We start from the raw sequence: 25,338 nt of genomic DNA, 5'->3' as shown, positions 1-25,338 counted from the left end.
TCTGTCTTTAAACCATTTCTGTCATTTCTATCCTTTCATCCTCCAAGGAATATTTCCTTGAGACCAAAACAATGAGTAAAAATACTCAATAGAGAGGCTGCATCTAACAATGTATACAATGTTCTACAATATTTTCTCTACTCTTCAATACAAAGTTAGCCTTTGGGGCATTTTGTAGAGAAACTTCCCTTTAAAATAAGGGTTATTTATAAAGGGGGTCAACTGAGATAGATCCCTTACAACACTGAATTTTCTAACTGTGATTGTAAAAATATTCTTCCTAAAATAAACTGGAAGCATGTCATCTTCATTTCTGTCTGCATTTGGCTGATTTGAGACTACAATATGAGACATTATTAAAAGCACTTTTAATAAATGCTTTATCTAAAAAAAGGAATAATTATCTATCAAATAGCTGGCTTTTATTCACTTGAATATTACTAGGTTTATTCTAGGTGAAAGTAATTTTGATGCCCAAGGCAGCTTTGAGAATAAGTGACTATAGATAATTTGCAAAACATTTTGTAAGATGAAGCTCTTTTGGAAAGATTTCTTTAAATGTTCTCTTAACCTTCCTAACATGGTTGCTTCACTCAAATTCTACTCCAATGTCTCATCATAACATGGAGATAATTGTTGATCAGTAAAATAAGTTTTGGCAAGTGCTTAGATGAAGTGGTTCCAAGTGATGGAACAGAATGCAGAGGACTATGTTAGTAGTTAAAAATGATTAATGATTAATAAAAATCATGGATATTTTTCCATTTTAAAGTAATATAACATGGTGATAATATAACATCTTTCTGTTCCAGTCACTTATTTCTGACACATACAAGCAGTTTGCCTTTAAACTTTCTAATATTTATTATAAGATTGACACAAACTCCAAAATGATGGAGTGGGTTCCCCACCCACCATCACCTTCACCACCCAACTCATGAAAGCACAGTTGTAGACCAAGGACAGATAAGATAAATAAGAAAATACAGGGTAGAGCAATGAATAAATACAAATGGATGCACATCCCTGTCTCACTAGAAATAAAATGTAGCTTTAAATAACTACTGTAAAACAACATGCTAAGTGTACAGAAAGCCTAGGAGCAGCCAGAAGGAAGACAGATGCATGCTTCTCAACTGTAGTTGTCACCAGACATAGGTTCAATATATTTGTGAAACTTCTAGCAGAAGGAATGGGGACTCCTAGCATATTTAACATAACATGTTCATATAGTTCTATATAATCACACCAAATTCTTCTTAATTAAGACTGAAATGGAATAAAGCAGAGGTAATTAAAATTGAACTAAAGAAGGAAAGTTTCTTCATGAGACATGAGATAGGATTACGTCAAATTATTTTTTTCTCATCAAGGGATTGCCTAATAAAGAAAGAAAAAAGACTAATTCCTCCTGAAGTTTGGTCATTCTTACTTTATCAATTCCCCACAGCTGACATTCTAGACTCTTACCTTTGCTAGAATACAGCAAAGGTTTATGGTCATATAATTCATTATTCTATGTAGGGGGAGGGTTATGATATCCAAGAAACAGGGTTGGGTATTTGGAATAATAAGAAAAAAATAAATAAAGGCAATTGAGGTTGTAAAAAACTATTAAATTGAAAAATAAAATTCTTCATTCTGTTCTCCCCCCGAAAAAACAACTAGATCTAATTATGCATATGTATATACAAATCCCATGGAAATAAATGTCAAAAAAGAATAAATTACACTCTATAGAAATAAATGAATAAAATATAAGCTTCATACCTGAGCAAGAGATCACAGAGAAAGTTATATCCTTGCCATATCCTAAAGTCATCAAGTAGTGTTTGAGAAACATCACTAGAATCTTTGAGAAAGCAAGAAAGACCAGCAAACATTTCAACAATTTCTAGGGGAGAAAGATCATCTGACTGTTGCATATTCTGGACACAAGTTGACAAACATTCTTTTTCTGCAAAAACCAAAAATTACAATAACTATGTATTCATAAAAATTAATTTTCAATTACTTTGCACATTTTGATCATCCTTAAGTGTAGTTAAGCTAGCTGTTACCTTTAGAAATTAAAATGTGACATTTAAAATGCTACAAATTAAGATTTATTTTAACAACTTTTCAAAGAAAAGAGAAATTTCAAATTTTGGGGGAGGTAGGGGGAAACCATATCGCTAAAGAAGAAATATTATACAGAAAAATATTAGAAAAAAATTCAAAGTCAATTCAATTCAATAAATATTTATGAAGTGTCCATCACATGCAAAGCATTATAAACATGGAAAAATTAAGAGAGTTGCTATTAAAATCAAAAGATCTAGTTTAGATCTTGCCTCTTGCATTACAGCTGTATTATAATAATAACCTCTCAATGTTCAATTGTATCTCTCAGCAAAGATATCTGTACCTGCAGAAAAAGCTTTTTTTTACACTAATGTAAATAACAAGTCTAATTAAAAAACAAAACCCAAAATATAATGTTCAGGCACTGAACTAGATTATAGGGTTAAAAAAAAGCAAAAAGGAACAGTAGCTGGGCCCAGAAGAAAGACACATCAAGACAGGTTAAACTCTATATGTGTGGGTAGATGTGCATGGATGGGCACATACATGGGAGCTCACTAAAACAGAGAGACAAAAATATCTTTGGATTGTCTAATTCCATCATGGGGTAAAAAGAAGAATTGTAAGCATTTATTTAGCTCTCCTATGTGTGTGAGGCACTGTGTTAAGCACTTTACAAAGATTATCTCTTTTGATCCTCATAACCCAGGAAGGTAACTACTCTCAATATTCTTAATTTTACAGTAAAAAAAAAAATTTACAATGAAAAAAATAGAGATTAGGTAACTTGCCCAAAACTTGCTCAGCTATCAGACATCAAAGACCATCTTTGAACACAGACCCTGGTGACTCCAGGTCTAACACCATCCCATTGAGCTGGGAGCACAGATATAAAGCTAAAAGGAACTTTAGAGACCATCTAGCCCAACCTCTTCATTTTACAGATGAGGAAACTGAGGCCCACATAGGTTAAGTGACTTAGTGAAGTCTCTTTTCCACACTACAGTTTGGAATTCTTATAGTTTTGCAGTATACAGATAACAGATAAAAGAATATTTTTTGTTATAAAGAAAAATTATAATGTGCAAATGCAGTTCACAATTACACAGAAATAGTTCAGGCAAAGGAGCCACAGAAAGTTGCTACTATTTGGGATACAATCCTAACAGGCAAATGGATGAGTATCTGGTAGATTTCCATATTCTCTTATCTTTATTTACTTTTCATGAAGAAACCCATTTCATGTAAAAACCAAAAGAAATTAAATGTAAAGGATATTAATTTATTTTAAATTTTAGTTAAAACATTTATTTCAAGTCCAATAAAATTTGGGCAAAGATAAAAATAAGCAAAATACTTGGGAACCAAATCAACTATTTCCTATTTAGACACTATTGGGGACTTACTGACATTAAAATGCCTATAGTGAGTAAAACAACTAAACTAGGATTTTCTTAGTAAGAATCAGTGATAAGAAAATCCCCTATTTGTACTCTAAAGTTTCTTCAACATCACTGTAACAAAACAGGTAACTGAGTGGCATAGGCAGGACTCTCCTACACAGATGATAAACCCTGCCCTCTTGGGCACATTTATGAGCCTCCACAACATAAAAAACTTTATCCTCTACCAGCCAACACTCCAGTCAGAGTCTCTGTGCATGGAACTAGGCTGATCCTCAGTTTCCTCCTGGGCTTTGTAATCTGGCAAAGTTGGTGCTCTCTGAACCACAGCCTTGGGAAATATCTGTCACCAGTGAGAAACATTGGGAAAAGAAGGAACTTAGAGGTCCTACAGTCAATTAAAAAAAGTTCCTTTGGGTTCCTGATAAAGATTTTCTTCAAAGATCAAATGAAGATTCCCTACAAAACCTCAAAAATGAAATCTCACATTTTGAGGGAGGAAGGGGAAGAACTAAGATTATGTCTGATTTTCCAGAATTATGATGAACTATGTTCAAGTGAAACTTATTTTTCCAGATCTATGTTGTAGAATTTACAAGAATTCACCATATTTCATGATATACCTCAATAACATGGATGAGCACATTTTCATTGTCAACTTAAAAAAGAAAAAGAAAATTTGCTTTTAAATACTTTTATTTTGGAACATTAGAAGAAAAAAATTGGACAAAATTAAAAAAAGATTTTACCAACCATGAATATACTTTACTACATTGACGCTAAGCCCATGACGGGATATGGTCATGAGAACTTCCCCAGCACTCTTCCTCCAAGGCAAGTTGTAGGGAGGACACCAGGAGGTTATTGCACTGAATAAAAGTTGGAGGTCATCCTTCTGAGCCAGCTCTTCTGCTGGGGACACAAAACTGCAGAGTTTCACCAATATCTGTAAGTGAAGAAAATCAATCAATCACTAAACTGAGGGTGGGAGGTTAGATGTGGGAGAAGGAAAGAAGAAACAGACCTGTGATGTAGTTTTATGTTAAGAAACAGGTAGAGTTAATACTTCTCATTTTAAAGTATGCTATATCATAAGATTTACATTCATTTTTTCAAACTTTGAATTTGTCTCATATTATATTAAAAATATAACCACAATAATATCCACCCTCAAAAAGGAAAAGCATTTATATGTACAAAAATATTCATATCACATCTCTTTTTTGAATCAAAAAGAACCAAGGGGGTGTCTAATAATTGAGAGTGACTGACTAAATAATATCATATTAACATAATGGACTATAATTGCACCATAATAAATAATAAAAGGCAGAATTAGAGTGAGACCTAGGAAAATTTATAAAAGACAATGCAAGACTGAGTTAAAGAACAATTAATAAAATAACAACACCATAAAAACAAATAACTTTGAAAGGCAACTCTAATGCATGTGATTACCAACCATGATACCAAAAGACCAATGGTGAAACTCATCTCCTCACAGAAGGACAGAGTTAGGTTTTTGTAAAATAAATATATTACTTTTTTTGACATGGCCATTAAGAGTATGATTTAGTTGACTATATATTTATTACAAGTTTTTTAAATTTATCTTTTTTGACTCCAGAGAGGGTCCAGTGGAAGGAAGAAGGGAAAATCATATAAGATTAGGTGAAAAAAAATTAATTTTTTTAAAAAGTCATTTCTAAGCATTTAAGTTTTAGTGACAACTTTTAACTAGAAAGAAGAATGAAAGTTGACTGGTACAATGGATAGAGGAAGACATGGGTTCTACTACCATTACATTTCTGAAACAGACTAGTTGACCATTCGTTTCATCTTGAAGCACTTCCAACGATTTTCTAGAACTCTTTAAGTTCTTGTGGGAGTTCATATATATATTAACCGATAAATTTTCCCTCAGATAGCTCCTCCCTATACATGAAATCACAGGAATAGTTCACACACACACACACACACACACACACACACACACACAAATAATCATAATAATGGCTACATCATCATCATCATCATCACTGTTGTTATTATTATTTCACTTAAATATTTTAAGGCTTGATACTCATAAAGAGTGAAGTATAAACAGATATGCTCTGCCGTTCTCCGAGTTAAAAAAACTTGGATCTAGAGGATAAGCCCCAGCAAGTTAGACACAAAACTTGTGCAGAAATTACAGAAGAAGCATGGAGAACAGTCTCACAGGATGAAAGGGTGTGTACTGGGTGCCACTGGTACTGTTTAAGTGAGCAGCTCACTGGATGATATGGTTAGGATTCAATTGTATGGTATAAAGTCATCCAAAACTCTGTGTTTAATGTCCTTTTGTATAACAATCTCATTCCTAAGTATTCCATAATCTATAGACAAAAATTGGGCAAGCTATAAAACAAACACAGATAAATGAATTTTTTAAGTACTCTGATTTCTCGGTGATACATTCTGGGAACTTTAATAAGTTAACAAAAGTTAGAAATACTGAGAGATACCTTTTATTACAAGTTCTGTTAGGAAACTTGCCCTTCTTCTGCCTGATGAACACAGATTTTGGGGGGTTTTCTTGGCTAGAGTACTAGAGTAGTTTGCCGTTTCCTTCTCTAGTTCATTTTAAAGATGAAGAAACTGAGGCAAACACAGTCAAGGGATTTTCTAGGAAGTTTTGAGGCCAAATTTGAATTCAGGTCTTCCTGATTCCAGGTCTGGTGCTCTAACCACTGCATCCTATTGGAGGACAATAAATGTCACTATTACTAATTATCTTCAATTCAAAAATATGAACTAAACTGGCTTTAACCAAATCAAAGAATCAGAAGCTAGCCCCATTCACTGTAAATCGCATGTTTTGTAATTGAATAAGAACCAATTCTATAAGAATTTGTCTGAATGAAGCATAAATAAGAATTAAAAGATTAAGGACAACTGTATCCTTTTGTCACCTTGTCTATGCAAAAATATCTCAAAGTTACCCCAGCAGTCACTATAATAAGAACACCACCTATCACAAAATACAAAGATAAAACACTCATTTTCACCAAAAAAATCCCTGAAATGATTAATAATTATCACTTAAGTACCACTTAATTCAATTATTTAAAAAATCCCTTATTTGGTTGGCAGTAAACAAAATAACTGCAATATAGAAGAAAGAATTTTGACACAGGATCAAGAGACCTTTTACCTAATCCCAACATGGTCATCTAATTCATAAGAGTTCTGGCCTAAAAGTCTATCTGTCAGTTATTTGGAAATTAGTCATTTTCTTCAAATAGTAATCAATTTTCTCCAAAGAATTATCAATAATAATACTGTCATTTCTATAGTCCTTGAATCTCATTTGATCATCACAACAACTTTGAGAGCTATCATTACAGCTATTATGATATTCATTTTTACAAATAAGAAAACTAAGACTGCAAGACCTAAAAGCTGAGGTAGACACGTTTATCAAATCAAGTGACAGCACAACACTGGGAGGGACAAAAACAGGACAGATAGACAGATAAACTGACTGCAGAATCAGGATTCAAAAAGATCTTGATGGACTAGAACAAAAAGCTAAATTGAACAAGATGAACTTAATGGGGATAAAATAAACCCCCCCACAATCCAGAATGGGGGAGACTTGATTAGATAGCAGTTTGCTGAAGAGGGTAAAAATTTGCTAACTTTAGTGGACTGCAAGCTCAACACAAGTCAACAGGGTTATGTGGGAGTCAAAAAACTAGGAGGCAGAAATAAGGATGTTACAGTTCTGCCACACTCTGTTCTTGTCAGAAATGGGAAATGGGTTGGGTACCACATTTTACAAAGGTCACTTCATTTTCTTCAAAGCCTGCCAATCACCAGTAGCAGGGCCAGAGCAAGACTAGTGGATGAGCATTCTACCTACCTGGACAAAGACTTTCTGGAGAAGTCCCCGACGCTCAGCCAGAGGTAGCTCATTCTGTGCCCCTCCAGCTACCTCAGGTACATGGGGGAGGTCAAAAAATAGATAGAGACATTTAACCAGTGTGGAAGGCACTGACATAGTGGTCATGCAGTCTACCGTTTTCTGGAAAACAAATCCAAACAAATCCAAAAATTAAGCCGTTGAAATCTGTAACACTCAAAACTAATTTATAAAACATAAAATCTGAGATAACATCATTTTAAAGATTGAAAAAATAAAAAAATATATTCAGAGACAAGATATTCCATTTCCAAATTTATCTAACTTGTTTAAGCTATAATATTAACATTCTCTTGAAACATCCTAGAACCTCAGGGCAAGAAGGGCTTTAAAAAAATATATCTAAAAGTACTCTTAAACCTTTGGGGATGATCTCACCTTTGGCATTCCAGACATAAGAGTTGTTCTACTTTTCAGATTACTAAGCCTTACCAAAATCAGCTGGGTTGCTTTTGTGTTTCATTTTATCACCTTGCCTTTAATTTTTAATTACCATCCTCCCATAGTTCTGTGTGTTTGTTACTACACCTAGGACAATAGCACTCATTTGAACACTGAAAATCTAAAATCTTTCACAATTCTACCTCGAAATCATCTTAAAATATAAAACTACACAAAATACCAGTTTACCTTTTATTTTTTTAAATAAAGATTTAGCCTGTAGAGAAGTGGAGTGAAAAAAGAACAGAATGAGATTCCAGTCCCAGTACTGGCTCAGGCTATTGACTTGTGGTGATAAGGTAAGTCATAGAACCCTCCTGGGCTTGAGTCAAATGATCTTAGGAGAAGGCCCTTCAAGTTTCTAAGTCATGATGATTTAGAGTTGGATGACATTGAACTGGCAAGAAAGCAGGTGACTGAATAAATCAAAATCAGGGTTAAAATTCTGCCTGAAATTCTAAAATCCATCTACTTTTCTCATTTTTCAACTCAAGTAATTCAGATACTTGAAGCTTTAATGTCTATGTTTCATGTTTATGATTTTCATGACATATCAGTATAGAATTTATGAATACAAGATGATATGAATCAATCAATATTTAATAGGTATCTACTATGTGCCTAAGAATGAATTTTTAAAAAACTCATTTATTAAATACTTATTTATAAGTCAAGCACTTATGAAGTGGTGGGGGGGATAGAAGGGAAAAATCAAGAATGTCCCTGGTCTCAGAGAATTCACATCTGAAGTGAAGGACACAATAGATCCATGGGATGGAAAGACACATTTGGTTGAGTGCAGGAGAACTGGAGGGTCTGGACGGTGGAGCAATAGTGATGATCCAGTGGTCCTTAGCATGGCATCAGGTCTTAAGGTCTTACCAGAAAGACTATGATTGGTCAGTCAATAAATATCCATTATGGAATACAAAAGGAAGATCTCATGAAGCTCAATCTAATGCAATGAGCTCACAATCCAACAGGTGACTTCTTGCTCAACAGAGGGATCAGCTATGTCTGGCCCACAGTCAAGGCAATGACTATGGTGATGGAGAGAAGCCAAAAGGATTGGATTAGGACTTGACCTGGGTATCTCCATAACTTCGGGGATACCTAGCCAAGAGGAAGAACAGGTGAGGTGGGGTCTGGTTGACCCCACCCTACAGGAGTATCTATAAAAATCTAACAAAAAAGTATGCACATTTCTATTTAATTTTGGCTTTTTATCTCCAGTGCTTAGTATCAGGTCTAGGACAAAGTGTTTACAAAGTCTGAGTCAGAAGACCTGGTTCAAATTCAATCTCTGATATTTATAACTTATATCCTGGGCCAAACAAGTCAACATCCTTGGGCCTCAGTTTCCTAATCTGTAAAATGAGAGGGGTGAACTAGATAGTTTCTGAGATCTCTTCCAGCTGTTAATCTTTGAGGTTATGATCTAATCACAGAAGGCAATTGTCTGGTAATGTATCTTTACAATATGAAGGATTCATATAAAATACAACCATATCAAACACTTTAAAGTTACACTAAGAATTTTTAAAGCTCCAAAATGAATCATGAAACTACAGTTTCAGGGAAAAGATTCATAATTTTTTTTCTCTCAAGAACGCCAAAGTGATTCAGTGTAAATGTCAAAGTGATTTAGTGTTCCTTCTTCCATCACTGTAAAAAGTTTTAAAAAGAAAAGCACTCTTTCAAGACTAAAGTCATTTTAAACATGCATCAAAATAAGGGATCAAAATAAGGGATCAAAAAAACATCTGTTTGAGAAGAATTCGAAGACAAACCTTAAACTAAGAACTCAAAGTTGCCTTGGGTCACAAAGACACAAAAGGTAAAACTAACCTGCCCAGAGGATGCTAACAAATTAATGGTCGTCAGAAGCATCCACCCTCTGCTGGCTTCTTCGCTCTGGTTGATCTCCAGGAACTGGACTATGGCACGACTTGCTGCCTCTAGTGAAACACAAGAAGGACAATGAGGAGAGAAGGCACCAAACAAAGCACAAACAAGAGGAAAAACTCAGCTCTCTCTGACTGTGGACAGACTGCCTCACACAATGGGAATGGGCATCGCGAAAACAATACAGGACAGTATCAATTCCATGACTTCAAGTGGGTTACAATTTTTTAGAGTCAAACAGCTCTAAATTCATGAATGTGCAGAGAGCTTATATGATAAAGTCAACAATAAAGAAAAAACAAGAAATACCACAAGAATTCAAGGATGGGAGAGGCAATACAAATAGTTCAAGAAATAGAGAATTTTGTGCAGGGATGGATTTTGATTGAAGCTTGAAGGACGGACAAGTTTGGGATCTGCAGAGATTTGTGAAAAGTGAAACAAATGGTAGGAGATAAATATGGGCACAGGGTATACATGCTGAGAAACACTAATAAGACTTTACTGTCTTTGATATATGCCATCCACTGTTATATGGGACAATTTCTTACCATATATCAACTCCTTCCCCAGTGGACTAAAAACTTGCTCGTATTTCTCCTAGCCTTCCAAGAAAAAGTAAAGGGAAAGGAAAAAGAAAAAGAAGCCCCTCCCTCAATAGTATGTCTTTTTCCTAGCTAATATGATGGTGTGATAAGCACTAAAAATAAATCACAAGTTATAGTGAAAGGCTGTAGGAAGCATTGCCACAAACCCCTCCGTCTAGTATAAGATGGTACACAAAGATTGCCAGAAACCTGAAGTTCTTAGTAGGGAGAAAAAAAAAGTCGTAACAGGCAGATGGTGAAGCATGCAAACAGCCTGGAGCCACAAATAGGAGGATATCAGACCAGTGTCCATATGGAGCAGACACAGCCAATATATGAGGTCCTGAAGAAGCAGGGCCAGACTAGTACTGCACTGTAGTGGGGACAGGTCCAGACAGTGTAGAGGGAACCTAAACAAACTGGAAGCCCACACCAAAGTCACAACAGAAAAAAGAAAAAATGAAGGAGAACATGTTGCACCCAAGCAGCCCACAAAACAGCCTCTGCAAGAAACAAGGCAGGACCAGTGAAAGGTAGCCCAGATTCAGAGCAGCCCAGTCTAGAATCCCAGAAGGAGATTAAGCCAAGGCAAAGCCTTAGAAGCAGAGAAAACAACCTAAGTTAAAATGGATAATTTTGATTATATAAAATTAAAACATTTGCAAAATCAAATTTAATTAATAAAAACTGAAATAGAAACAGATAAATGGGGGGAGTGGAATTTTTTCAGCAAGTTTCTCAGATAAAAGACTCAATTCCAAGACATGCACTGGTCATTTCCTACAAGAAACTGGCAACACCTCAAAATGTCACATCCCAAATTCAGAACTTCTAGGCCATGGAAAAAAATCGTTCAAGTGAACAACGCTTGATAAAAAATACGTAGGCTTGGAGAAAGGCTAACTGACTGATGGAGAAGACACTGAAAAAGAAAAGGACCAGGACCACAGTAAGTTTCAAATAACATGTGACTGCAACTGTTACAAAGGAAAGATTATCCTGGATATACAATGCCAAAGTGCAAAAAAAAAAAGTCTTTAAAACCAAAAATAATTTATCATACAAAAATGAGCATAATCTTACACTGATATAAAAGACTTTTAAAAGAAAAGAGGGGCGGCTAGGTGGCACAGTGGATAGAGCACTGGCCCTGGGGTCAGGAGTGCCTGAGTTCAAATCCAGCCTCAGACACTTAATAATTACCTAGCTGTGTGGCCTTGGGCAAGCCACTTAAACCCCATTGCCTTGCAAAAACCTAAAAAAAATACACAAAAAAGAACAGAGGACATTCAAGCATTCTTGATGAAAAGGGCAGAAACAGAATCTTTGTTGTTATTACATTATTTTGTTTTATCTTTTCTATTCTATTTCTCCCTCCCAACTGAAAACAAAAAGTTTAAAAAAAAAAAAACCAAACCTGTTTTACAACAAATACAAATAAATCTAGTTGACCAAATTCCCACATTTGCCATGTCCAAAACACATGTCGCATTCTAGACTTTCTTAAGTCCATCCCTTCTCCTGGAGAATAGAGGCAGTATTCATCTTCAGTTTGGTAGCAGGCTGGATAGTATGTGGGACATGTAGTCAAGAAGACCCAAGTTTGAATCTTGATTCAGGCACTTAGTAATTGTGTAACCCTGGGCAGGTCTTCCACTTAGAGTTTCATATGAAAAGTGCTTTGAAAACCTCAGAGTATCATATCAAAGTGCTATTGATTATGAAGATTGCTCTTTAATCTCCTTTATACTGCATTCACCAGAATTCTCTAGTCCTGGGGCAGCTAGGTGGTATAGTGGATAAAGCACCTGCCTTGGAGTCAGGAGTACCTGGGTTCAAATCCGGTCTCAGACACTTAATAATTACCTAGCTGTGTGGCCTTGGGCAAGCCACTTAACCCCATTTGCCTTGCAAAAACCTAAAAAATAAAAAATAAAAAAAAATTCTCCAGTCCTCAAAGCAAGTTTTCTCTATAAATGTTCTCTCTGTGTAAATTGTTTTCCTGATACTGCTCACTTACCTCTGCATCTGTTCAGGTCTTCCCAATTTCTTTTGAAACTGAACATTTAATAATTTCTTCTGACAAAATAACATTCCATTATATTCATAAAGTGGTTTTATTTTTTGGCCATTCCCCAAGAAGTACCCTCCTCTGTAGCTTCCTATGTGGAGCCATTTTGAAAAGAGCTGCTGTAACTTATTGTACATATAGGTCCTCTTCCTCTTTCTTAGTTCTCTGAAGGTATAGTACAGTAGTAGTAGTAGTAATAGTAGTAGTAGTAGTAGTAGTAGTAGTAGTAGTAGTAGTAGTAGTAGTAGTAGTAGTAGTAGAATTGACTCAAAAAACAGTTTAATAACTATGGGAGACAATCGACTTTACAAAATACCCAATCCATCTTTCAGCTCCAAATAAAGTACAAATGTGCCTCTTTGTCTACCATCACAATAATATATGAAATCTGAGCATTACTTAAATTTGCTTTTTGATTGAGAATTTGAAACCTGTCTGTTCACTTAGTTATTAAGGAATGACTCAGTTTTCTAAACCAAAATAAGTTCTGCATATATGACATGAAACTTTTATCAGAAAACTTTTCCCCCAGTTACTTATATAACTTCTAATTTTTTCCACAATTTTTAGTTTATTTCTTTTATATTATTACAATAATATTGTTATACGAGTAAACATAAGCCCCCTCCCTCCCAAGATGAGAAAACTCAAGAATTAACTTCTAATTTTAACTTCATTAAAAAGTCAGTATCTAAACATTTTGATGACAAAGAACGTCTCACCCATTTTTACAAAAGAAAATTTAACTTTACATACAAAATTGTTCATTTGATTTCCCGTAATGTGATCACTTAGTGAGGAACTCTTCCCTTATCCATAGATCTGAAAGATAATGTTTTTCCTTGCACAAAGAAGATGCTTAATAATTGCTGACTGATTTGCTGATATATCCATTTGGAGTTTATCTTGAATGGAGACATTGGTCTGTACCTCATTTCTGTTGGATTGCTTTCCAGTTTTCCAAGAAATTTTTGTCTACTAGACAGTGTTATCTGAGGATGTAGAGTCTATGGGTTTCATGAATACTGTGCTTCTGTGTTAGCTTGCTTCTGTCATGTACCTAATCTGTTCCACCATACTGGTTACCAAGTCATTTCTAATAAATATGGCTTTGCAAAACAGCTTTAGATCTGATACTGAATGACCCTCTTCCTTGACACTTTTTTCATTATTACACTTTAGATTATTGACTGTTCCTCCAGAAGAATTTCATTATTTTTTTCCTAGTTCTACAAAATAATCCCCTGGTAGTTTGATTGGTAACACAGTAGAATTAATTAAATTAGTAAATTAATTTGGGTGGTATCATCTTAATCATTTTAACTGGACAAAATCTTTGAAATATGCAGAGGGGAGAGAAAGGAAAACACATCTGAGCAACTAAAAGGGGCTCAATGATGGTCAAGTACTTATATTCTAACAGAGAAAGAAGATACAAATGTCACTGAAAGAGTTAAATTAAGACACCAGAAGAGAAAGGCACTTCTCGTTTCTCCTTTCTAAATTATTCCATAAAAAGGAAATAAAAATACAAGGGGGTGAGGGGGATGGAGCAAGTCATCTCATGAACCTTATTCTCTCTCTCTCTCTCTCTCTCTCTCTCTCTCTCTCTCTCTCTCTCTCTCTGTCACACACACACACACACACACACACACACACACACACACACACACGAAAAAAGTCAATAAAAATAAATTAGGCATTAACCTGGGAGGAATAACCACAACTCACATTTACACATTGCTTTAGATTAACATGATGAAAAAATTAACTTGAATCTGGGTCATTTCATAATTGATCCTATTTTGTGTTCCTGCTCCTTTTTTGTATGATTGCTCAAGCCACATTTTCTTTGTCTCTTTGCCTATGAGTTAAGTTTACAAGTTCAGTTCTTCTGTTGTTCACTGTTCTATTCTTGGCTCAAAGAAATCTGTTATCCTTGAGGGATGAAGATAGACATCAGGGAATCTGGTCCATTATCTCTAATACTGAAGGTAAACTCAATGAACATTTCAGAGTCACAGGAGTTCAGTTTCCCCTCTGAATTAAAGAAAAACTTGTTATTCCACATACTTTCAGCTCCTGGAAAATTCCAAAACATCTGTTTGCGATCTTTAAAAGTCTAAAAGCTGACCTGGTACATTTCCCCAAAATATAATTTCTATCCTTGAACAATTAAAGAGGGTCTCATCTCCCTCTTAGAAGCAAGCAATCTTTTATCCCTGGGTCACAGCCTCAAGATGCAAATGGGTTCCATAAATCAATCAAATATTCCTTAAGATAGAAAGAAGTGGTTGCTAGCCTCACTCCATGAGTGCTAACCTATTCTTCTTGATGTAACCTTCATACCATCCTCACCCCAGGATGCTGTCAGACCTGTAATCTAAGGTATTCTTTTCTTCACTACACAATTCTGTTCTTTGTTTTCCTGCATTTCCCAAAACTATTATGAAGGCTAGTAAGTCTTCTCTCACACATGGTCTTTGGTCACTGAGAGAGGACACTGACCCAATGTATTAGTTACTGCTAGCCTAGCTAATAAATTGATCATGCTCAGATCGTTGTCTTTCAACTTACCCTAATTTTCAAATGTAACAATTTTCTTGTTTTATAGTCACAACAATCCAGTAAGGTATGATCTGTTATCTCCATTTCACAGATGAAGAAATTTAGAATCAATTAGATCAAGTGAGAAGGTCTATGAGAAAATCTTTTTGCTATTGTTAGGACCTAGTCTTATGTGACTGAGAAACCAGACCTGTTGCTTAGGGACCAAATAATGGCATCCTTTATTTAAACTCTACACTGACCTGGAGAATTACTTGGGGCAAGGTTAGAATGAGCTTAGCCATCTTAAAAACCAAATGAGCAATTCACTTGGAATGACCAATCAAGAGTTTTGGGAGACAAATCTGTTGGTTGTTAGTTCCTCTGGTAATCCTCCTACAAATCCTTCTCTTTCTCCCTCCCTCCTTCTTTCTATTTCCTACAACAAATACCTAGTCTATAACTATATACTGGTGGCAGCAAACACAAGAGCCATCAGTTAAAATGTGTAATAGTTAGGAGAGAATTCTCTATCCATTTGGTTGATATAATAGCTTACGCTCATTCGCTTAGGACAACCCAGACAAATGAAGGAAACTCATTAGTGTGTTAGTCAAAATAAACTGTTGTCCAGGGTGAGCCATATGGAGATTGAATACTTGTACTCCAACAGTAGGGAACCCCATCTTTTTCTCCCTCTCTACGAGCTTCTCAGGAAAGCCACTGCCTTGGTCTTATTTGGAGTTGTCTGCAGATTCTGCCACCTTCCAAGATTTTTAAAAAGAAAATGTAGCCAGCCAAGACTACTGTAAAATACTGCAGCCAGAGTTAAGGATTCTGAGGAAGTTTCATAATTCAAATAGTTCTCCCAACTTTCTATTAACTTGATAAACTCTCCATTCCTATAAGCAGGAATTTACTTCTATTTCAGACCTTCAGCAAGATACGATTTTAGGAAGAACTAAAAAAACAAAAATAGACAAACAAAAAACCCAGCAAGATATTTTCTCTTGTCATTTCAGTCCTAACAAGATTGGGGCTAATGAAATAAAGTCGGACAAGCTAAGAAAAGAATATCTTTCCTGGTTCACAGAAATTTATGATATTATAAACTAATTAGCAACTGAATATGTAACTGATATAAATTTCTAAATTATGCCTAAAAGATTTTTTAAATATTAGGAGGAGAGTAGAATGTGAGTAGAATGTGAGACTGTCACTATGCATTTTTAGACAAGAACTAAATAAAACCAAGGGCCTGTGAGAAAAATTCAGATTTTTGAATGAAAGTCTTTGTGGCTGTAAATTCATATTTGGATTGAGTTCCCCCTAAAGTTAAATTATAATATGGTCCCATTTAAAGTGAAAAAAATTGTGCTGTCCCTCTAATGGAAAACACTTAATATTTGGCATCAAGGTATTATATTTAAAAACTGCATGAATAAGAATTTCAAGTATAATTACTCTATATTGCTCTTATGAATTAAATTGTTACAAAAAGACAAAATGATATATGGATGAAATTGTTTTCTATGCAAGATTTTTCAGATGTGAATTTAACCAAATTGATATTATCTGACTAGGAAAGTTTTGTGATATATTTGTAAAATCCATAATATTGTTTATGTTACTGTTAGCCTCCTAACTTTTCTTGCACTGTGATTTTTGGGGAAATCATTGTATAAGAAATGGTGTTAATTTGAAAATGCATATTCATAGTGTGAAAAATGTATCATTTATAAAGTAACTATCTTCTGACAAAGGTTCCTATGAAGAACATTACACACACTAACAACATCATGGGGTAATGATTAACCATGATGAACTGTACAACTTTAAAAGACTTGTGAAAGGAAATACCATCCAAATCCAGAGAAGGAACTATGGAATTTACATGCAGACTGAAGTTTATTATCTTCAATTTTTAAAAACTATCTAATATATTATGTCATTCTTTTTCTCAAATGTTTTCTTTTTTCTGTTTGGATCTGATTCTTCTCTCACAACATGATCAATAAGGATCTATGTTTAGCATAGTTATAAATGTAGAGACTATATATCAGATTGATTTCTGTCAAGGGGAGGAAGGAAGGAAGGAAGCAAAATGTGTAACTCAGAACTCTGCCAAACAAGTTTGGTAAAAACTACTGTTTCAAGTAGTTGGAAAAACAAACAAAATTTTTATAAATAAATAAATAAATAAGCAAGCAAGCAAGTAAAATAAAGTTATACAACTTGTTCAGGGGTCTATTATTAAAAGTCAGCAATGATGTTGATAATGAGAAAGCCATTTTTAAAATAAATATAGCACTTTCAAGTACCCTCTATGAGAATTCACAATAATCCCTCACAAGAAAAATCTCTAAATTTTAAAAGTGGCGCTTTTAATCAGCTCATATGCTCACAAAACATATTCAGATGAATTTTCTTATATTTCAGTTCACATTAGAGATAGCATAAAAATATTAAATGTTTGCTAGAAAATAGCTAATATACCAGCCTGTCATTGAATACTAAGTTTTAAGATTATTTTATTAAGTTAGCAGTATTACAAATAATGACAAGCCATATTTTTGCACTTTTACCTCCTCATTATTACTATCAACTATATTATTCGACAAAAAAAAAAGTGGGACAATATTTCAATGGTCAGTTCAGTCAACATTGAGAAAATATATAAGACATTAAACTTTAGGAAAGATATACAGAAGATGAAGTGTCCTTGGTAGGAAAATGAGATATCTACATTAATAAGCAATTAAATAGGAGATACTGAAAAGATTATTTGGGAGCTTCAAAGAGGGAAGAAACACATGTAGCAGGAGTGATCAAGGAATGGATCCTGGAGGAGGCAGCATTTAAAGTAGACCTTAGAAAGGATCTTCTAAAGGTATAACTGGAGGGATGTTTTATATTCAAGTCTTAATGAAATGTGCAAGGCAATATACCAAAAAAAATTTTCTTATATAAAGCTCTAAAATATATCTTAAAAATTAGGACATTCAATAAACTGAATATTATATAAATGTTGTTGATGAGTCATTTCAATCAAGTCTGACTCTTCATGACTCCATTTGGGATTTTGTTGGCAAAGATACTGGAGTGGTTCATCACAACCTTCTCCAGCTCATTTTACAGATGAGAAACTGAGGTAAACAGGGTGAAGTGATTTGCTCAGGGTCACACCACACAGCTAGAAAGTGTTTGAGGTCAAAATTGAACTCAGAAATCTATCCACTATACCATCTAAATGCCCAAATATATAAATATTAACATAAAATTTCTAAGAGTATATTTTATTTTAATTGCAACATTTTAAAATTTAAAAATGACATATTTAACTTAAAGACATAAGAAATCTAAGGATATGATACTTAAGCAATTTTTCTTAAAGAGTAATCAACCACACTAATAACTTCAAGCCTTAATTTTCAGGATGCAATAAAGTATATTCAGAATAACCAAATAGTAGTATAATTAAACGATGCTTAATGATTTAAGTATAACTTGTCTTTTTTCATAAAAAATTAGAAGTCATTTTTTGAAGATAGCATTCCCTCCTCCAAAAACAAGGATTCAAAAACTTAATATTTACTAACATCTTTATTTCGTAACACATTTTATTTGCAATTTTCAGAATTTTTACTTGAAGGTTATAAGTTCATCCACTACTATTATGCTCATTTTATAAATAAACTTGATGTCTTAAGAGAACAAACCCACACAGCAGGTTAGTCACAAAGCCAGCATTATAGCGACCATGCTTCAGGCTAGCCTCAAGTGACATGCTGCCTTTTAATTTCATAATATAAAACCACACCTCTGAAATTAAATTACCTGAGGGTGTTATGACTTTGAGATCCTTGGAGTACTTCTGGGTATATGGTTCTTCTGTTTAAAAGAAAGAAGTCTATGTTGTCTAAATGAAGATTCATGCTTTTTGCCACAAGATGCTGCTAGTGTATAGAATACTGCAGGTTTACTAAGGCTAGGTGACTCCTTCTTTAGGGTATAGAGGATTCCATAGTACTATCAAGAAGGGATTTATTCACTGGCTAGTATGGTGACACCAAACATCGAGCAGAACCAAGAGGAGAATAAAGATGCTCTCATTCTGGAGAGCTGAAGCACCTTTAGTCTACAATTATTGGTCTGCTTGTGCCATTAAGCAGAAGAGATACCACCTGGAAGACCCATGCTTCATCAGGAGGGAAATGATAAAGATGGCTAGAAGGTCCTTTCACTTCTAAATCTCGTAATAGCCTGCGCCATAAAGTACAGATTTTATGACCTCAGAAACACAGTTTTAAACCCCACAAACTGTGCATCACTGCAAAATTTGAGTTATTTAGGAATTAATCAAATCTAAAGTTTGAAAGAAGGGTAAGGGATAGGACTATCCATTTCAAAGATCTTCGGGGCACAATTTGGTGAATTTCAAAATTTCAATTTATTTTTTGCTTTTCTTTAAAAGAAAATGAGAATTTACCACCGCTTATTACCTATAATAGTTTACAAGTCTCAGATGCTACACTCAAAAAACAGGAGTACTAAGTAATGTTATAGTTCACATAAACTGATTTGCTACAAGCAGGACGACTGAGCAGCAAAAAAAGAATAAAAAAATAAAAAGACCACCAATTTAATGCTAACTTCTGAAAAATATATTTTTCTGGAATAAGACAGAGGAATACATTCTATCAACTCTTATTAACATGAACAAGGTAAGGTTCACAAAATTATAATGAACTATTTCTTTTAGTAAAATAATAAAGTTGCTAAAACCCAAGAATACAAGAATCAATTTATCTAACTACCTGATGACCTGTTGTATCTTAGAAAAGTTACAGGACAAGATACCATTGTACTCACTGAGCTCAATCCCATCTATACTAATTTGTCCACTAATTATCTTTCCATCAAAATCATCATTCTAGTATCCCTTGGTATTATAACTTAAAGCAAAGAAAAAAGAGAAAATAACACTTCTGGCACAAAAGGATTTAGATAAGATTTGAGGAGATAACCTGATTATCTCAAGTTATTATCATGATACAACTCTGACAAGCATTTAGATATAAAAGTGAATGCAGTTACTACCTGGACCCCAGGGAAGCATTTATCATACTTCTAATCTCCCATCAAATTTTTTATACTCAATTTTGGTGCCTTGGTCAATGTTTTAAATCAGCAAGTAATTAGATTTTCTTTACTTAAAAGAACTAATAAGGTCTTCTTGTATAGCTCTGACTATATATAATAGCCATGAAACAATTCATTTATTAATCTCCCTTGATTAGTTGTTCATCACTAAAAAAACCATAACAAAATCAATTTATGGTAAAATAGGCCATCCCTTACAAATAGCCTGAGGAAAAATACGTATCCATTGCTTGTGGATTGCTAACAGTATTTTTCTATTGCTCAACTCAGTGCTAAGGGACTCTGATTGATAGATAATCCCTCTTCATCCTAATCTCATTGGTTCCTCAGTTAACTCACCTACATGGTTCTACAACTCTTTGGCCATAATTCCAAATTGCTCTCTAAAATGGTTGGATCAGTTCACAATTCCACCAATGGTTTATTAATGTCCCAATTTTTTCACATCCCTTCCAACATTTTTCATTTTCTTCTATCATTTTAGCCAATCAGGTGTGAGATGATATCTCAGTTGTTTTAATTTACATTTATCTAAACAAAAATGAATTAGAATTATTTTTTCATTTGACTTTAAGGTCATATAGCTTTAATTTCTTCCCAAAACTGCCAATTCATATCCTTTAACTATTTATCAATAAGGGAATGATTCATATTCTTATAAATTTGACAGTTGTCTATAAATGAGATATGATACTTTAATCTGAGAAAATCTATTAAAAAATTTTTTGATTTAATATAATCAACATTATCCATTTGTTAATTCATAAATTCTATCCATGTCTGATAGGTAACAATTTCCATGTTCTTAAATTTTCTTATGATTCTCCTTTTATGGCTAAATCATATATCCATCTTAATCTTATCTTGGTAAACAATGTAAGATATTTATCTATACTTAGCTTCTGCCAAACTGCTTCTCATTTTTCCAAACAATGTTTACCAAATAATGAATTCTTCTTATTCTAAAAGTATAAGCTTTACATTTGTCCACAAAGTTACTATAGTCATTTACTACCAGATACTGCATTTCTACTTTGTTCTACTATCTGCCTTTCTATTTCTTAGCAAGTACTAGTTTTGATCATTGTTGCCTTATAATACAGTTTAAGACCTGATTCTGCTAGACCTTTTCCCTTTGCATTCTTTTTTCATTAATTCCTTTGATATTCTTGTCTTTTGTTTCTCCAAATGAATTTTTATTATTTTTCTAGCTCAATAAAATATTTTTGGTAATTTAATATTTCTTCAATTATTTAAATCTTATTTTATTTACATAAAAATGTTTTAAAATTATATTCATGTAGTTATAGCAGGAATACCCTCAAGTATTTGATTTTATCTATGGTTATGTTAAGTGAGATTTCCCTTACTATCTCTTCTTGCAAGGAATTTGTTGGTGACAAATAGAAATGCTGACAATTTAGTGATTTTATTTTATATCCTGCTAATTTCTTAAATTATTCATTGTTTCAACTAGCTTTTTAGTTAAAATCTCAAGGATTTTCAAAATATATCATCTTCAAAGAAAGAATATTATCACTTCATTGTCCATTTTGATCCCTTCAATTTCTTTATTTCTCTTACTGCTATTGATAGCATTTCTAATACAATGCTGAATAAATCTAGAGATGACAGTCATCCTTCTTTTACTCCAGATCTTACAAAACATGCTTGCTGATGATTTTAGGTACATGCTTCTTATCATTTTAAGGAAAAATTCATTCATAACTGTGCTTTCAAATTCCTATTAATAGGAATAAGTGTTGTATTTTGTCAAAAGCTTTCCTGCAGGGGCGGCTAGGTGGCACAGTGAATAAAGCACCGGTCCTGGAATCAGGAGTACCTGGGTTCAGATCTGGTCTCAGACATTTAATAATTACCTAGCTGTGTGGCCTTGAGCAAGCCACTTAACCCCATTTGCCATGCAAAAAAAAAAGCTTTCCTGCATCTGCTGATACTATCATATGATCTGTTTCTTTTGCTACTGATATAATCAATTATGTCAAAAGTTTTCTTTCCTTTCATTCCTGTATAAATTCCATATGTCTACAGAGAAATATTATTGTAGTCTCCTGGCTAATATTTTATTTAGGACATTTCTTATTTTGATATTTAGGGTATTTGTTTAGGACATTTGTCTATAACTTCTTTCTCTGTTTTGTTGTTCCTAGAGTAGGTATCAATACTATATTTCATAAAAGGAATTTGGTAATTCCTTATAGTATTTTCTCTTTGACTTGAAAGCCTTGAAATTTAACTCTAATTTCTTGTGAGTTTTCATCCTGGGATTTCATTCAGGTGTAAATGAATGAATTTTTTTTCCATTTCTATCTTCTAATTCTAAAACTACAATTTCCTTTAATAATTTCTTACAAGTATAGAGTTTAGACTACTTTTTTGATCATACCTTTCTTATCTCTCTGTAATCTGTTTTCTAGATCAGCACTTTTTCTAAAGAAAGATTTCAAGTACTTTTTTATTTTTTTCATTATTTGATTCTGTTTTACTATTTCTTGATGCCTTAAGAAGTAAATCACTGCCCAATTCTAATTGGGAGCTACTTTTTTCACTAAGATTTTCAATTTCTTTTTCCAATTGGAGAATTTTCTTTACATAATTCTCTGTAAAACCCTTATTTTTCCCCATATTTTTCTCCAACCTCTCTTATTTGGTTTTTAAAGTCCTTTTAAAGCTCCTCCAAGAGTTTTTTGGCTTTGTGGCCATTTTACATTTTTCTTAGAAATGTTTTGAAATCACCATCTTCAATCATCAGTGGTCGGACTTTACAGAAGAATGACTAATACTGAGTGAAGGGAAAAGAACCAAGGGATCATTGTACACATTAACAACAACATTGTGAAATGATCAACTAACATGGATGCAGCTCCTCTTAGCAGTTCAGAGATCAAGGACAAATCTGAGAGACCTGCTATGGACAATGCCATCAACTTTCAGAGAAAAAAACCTCATAGAATCTGAATGCATATTATGTTCACTTAAAACTATTCATATTTTCCCCTCCTACCTGCTATTTCATGGTTTTCTTTTTTCCCTTAGTTCAAATTCCTCATACACAAAATGACTAACATGTAAACACAATAAACACAAATGTATATTTACAACTTTTACCAGATTGTTTGCCACCATGAAGGATGGGGGGGGGGGCAAGGGGGAGGGAAAGGAGAGTAGTAGAAAAATGTGTAACTCATAAATTTGCAAATGGATGAATGTTGAAAAACTACCATAGCATGTAATTGGGAAAATAATATAAAATTTCATTAAAAAAGAAATCACTGCCTTCTTTTGAGTATGGAGGTGTGGAGGATAATAACCTAAGTTGTTTAGGGAGTACTACAAAACCTCTTGGTTTCTCCACTGTTTTATAATCAAGGCCAAGTTGCTACTCCAGCTATCATCTTGGTCTGAGAGTAATCTCAGATACTCATCTCTTCCCCTGAGTCACAACCAAGGCTTCCAACAATGCTGTCACTGCAAACACTCTTATTCCCTGAGGTCCCGCTAGTAGCTGCAAGCTTTAGCTCACACTACCACCTTGGAAACAAAACCAGAGACTCCACTCTGCTGCAAGTGACCATACACAGCAAATCCCTCACTCCTCTGTGACAGCTGTGTACTTGCTCCTCTGTCACCTACAACCACAGCCTGAACATGTCTCATCAGTGCACAACAGCAAGCCAGCAGAGGACTTTGCAATCTTCCCCTGATCGGTCGGTCACCCAACTTCCCTCCCCAACCTGACTGCCCCCCCACACTGTTTCTGGGGGTGAATTCTTCATACTGAGGCTGCTGTCCCTGGGGTGTAATGTTTTTCGATTTGAAGGTATCTGCTTGGAGATATCTGCACTCCACTCAGGCCAGATCATCACCTCAGGAGGTCATCCTCCCCCCCCCCATCTTAGTCTAGGGGTAACTGCTTTACCCCAATCTAATTATTCATGCTGATCAAAAATTCACTTTGAGGTATTATTTTAAATTAATTGTGGGGGAATTTGGGACAGTTGGGTAATTTCCTGCCTTATTCCTCCATCTTCCTAGAATTCTCTCATTCAATTTCTTGACATTGGATTTGATATTAGGTCTGGGCACTGTGCACTTCTTGAGAAAATGTTCATTTGGGAGCTGTCCTCCTGGCTTCTCGTGCTGCTTTCACAGCTCAGGTTGGGGAACCTAAAAGTTATCAGCACTCTTAGAGTGATATGACCTGAGGCAAAGTCTGCTCAATACCTTCTTGGTCTAGGCTCTCCAAGTTCTTGATTCGGATTTGGGTCTGTTGGTTTATTCCTAGATAGGAGTATTATTAGCCTGATGATGGGTTCAACCACTATTAACCTGATAAGAGGGGTCTGAAGTTCAGAGCAATTGACATGAAGGCTGATTTTCCTTTGGTCTGGTTGTCCTGCCTTTGTTATAACATGACAGGCAGAGATATTCCAGTTTATTGGTAGAGGAAATTTCTCACCTCGAAGTCCCCTATACCAATTCAAGCAGAGGCTTAATTCTGCCCATCCTTCCTTCCATCACCAATTACATACTCAAATACAGACATACACACATACATAAAAGAAGAGATAAGTAATGTTTTGGCAAAGATAATTTCCCATTATCTTCCTGGTTTTTTTTTTAATGGTTCCAGGGCAAAGAAGCATCATTCAAAAATTTTAAGGGAAGGGTATTTCTTAGAAAAATACAGAGAATCCCAGAATATATAAACTGTCACTTTTCCTCCAAAAAACCTGCTTAAAATTAAAGTTGTTATTAAGTTATTTTTAAGGCATTTCTAACTCTGTATGATCCCATTTAGGGTTTACTTGAGAAGGATACTACAGTGATTGCCATTTCCTTCTCCAACTCATTTTACAGATTAAGAAAATGAGGCAAATATGTTTAAGTGACTTGGTAAAGTGTCTGAAGTTGGAGTTGAAGTCATAAAGAGGAGTCTTTCTGACTCCAAGGTCAGCATTCTATGCACTGGACCACCTAAGCTACCCAAAAATTAAAGGATCTTGAAATAGGGTAAGATAAAAAAGGATGTAGGACAAAGTGAATTTTTCACTACTGCAAGAATCTGAATGCTTTGACAGAATTCATTTTTTCTCACTCTCAGTCAGCAAATACAATAATAATTCCTGACTTATCCCACCTTGTCATCCCTTTTCTAAATTAACTTGC

General features: G+C 34.4%; 1 protein-coding gene across 7 annotated transcripts in view; it reads right to left on the bottom strand.

Annotated features, from left to right (window-relative positions):
* Window positions 1–25,338, bottom strand: part of WDFY3 (WD repeat and FYVE domain containing 3) — a 311,818-nt gene that overhangs the window by 198,301 nt on the left and 88,179 nt on the right. For all 7 annotated transcript variants that reach the window (XM_074228578.1, XM_074228572.1, XM_074228575.1 and 4 more), the window contains exons 4-7: window positions 9,724–9,833; window positions 7,375–7,536; window positions 4,221–4,413; window positions 1,771–1,957 (exon numbers count right to left, since the gene is read on the bottom strand). In XM_074228578.1, coding sequence (XP_074084679.1) covers window positions 1,771–1,957; window positions 4,221–4,413; window positions 7,375–7,536; window positions 9,724–9,833 — 652 coding nt within the window. The remainder of the gene's footprint in view (window positions 1–1,770; window positions 1,958–4,220; window positions 4,414–7,374; window positions 7,537–9,723; window positions 9,834–25,338) is intronic.

This window comes from Macrotis lagotis, chromosome 3 (genome assembly GCF_037893015.1).
Source record: "Macrotis lagotis isolate mMagLag1 chromosome 3, bilby.v1.9.chrom.fasta, whole genome shotgun sequence".
Taxonomy (NCBI): domain Eukaryota; kingdom Metazoa; phylum Chordata; class Mammalia; order Peramelemorphia; family Peramelidae; genus Macrotis; species Macrotis lagotis.
The sequence above is the reverse complement of the archived record's forward strand: the minus strand, read 5'-3'. Positions and strand labels throughout refer to the sequence as shown.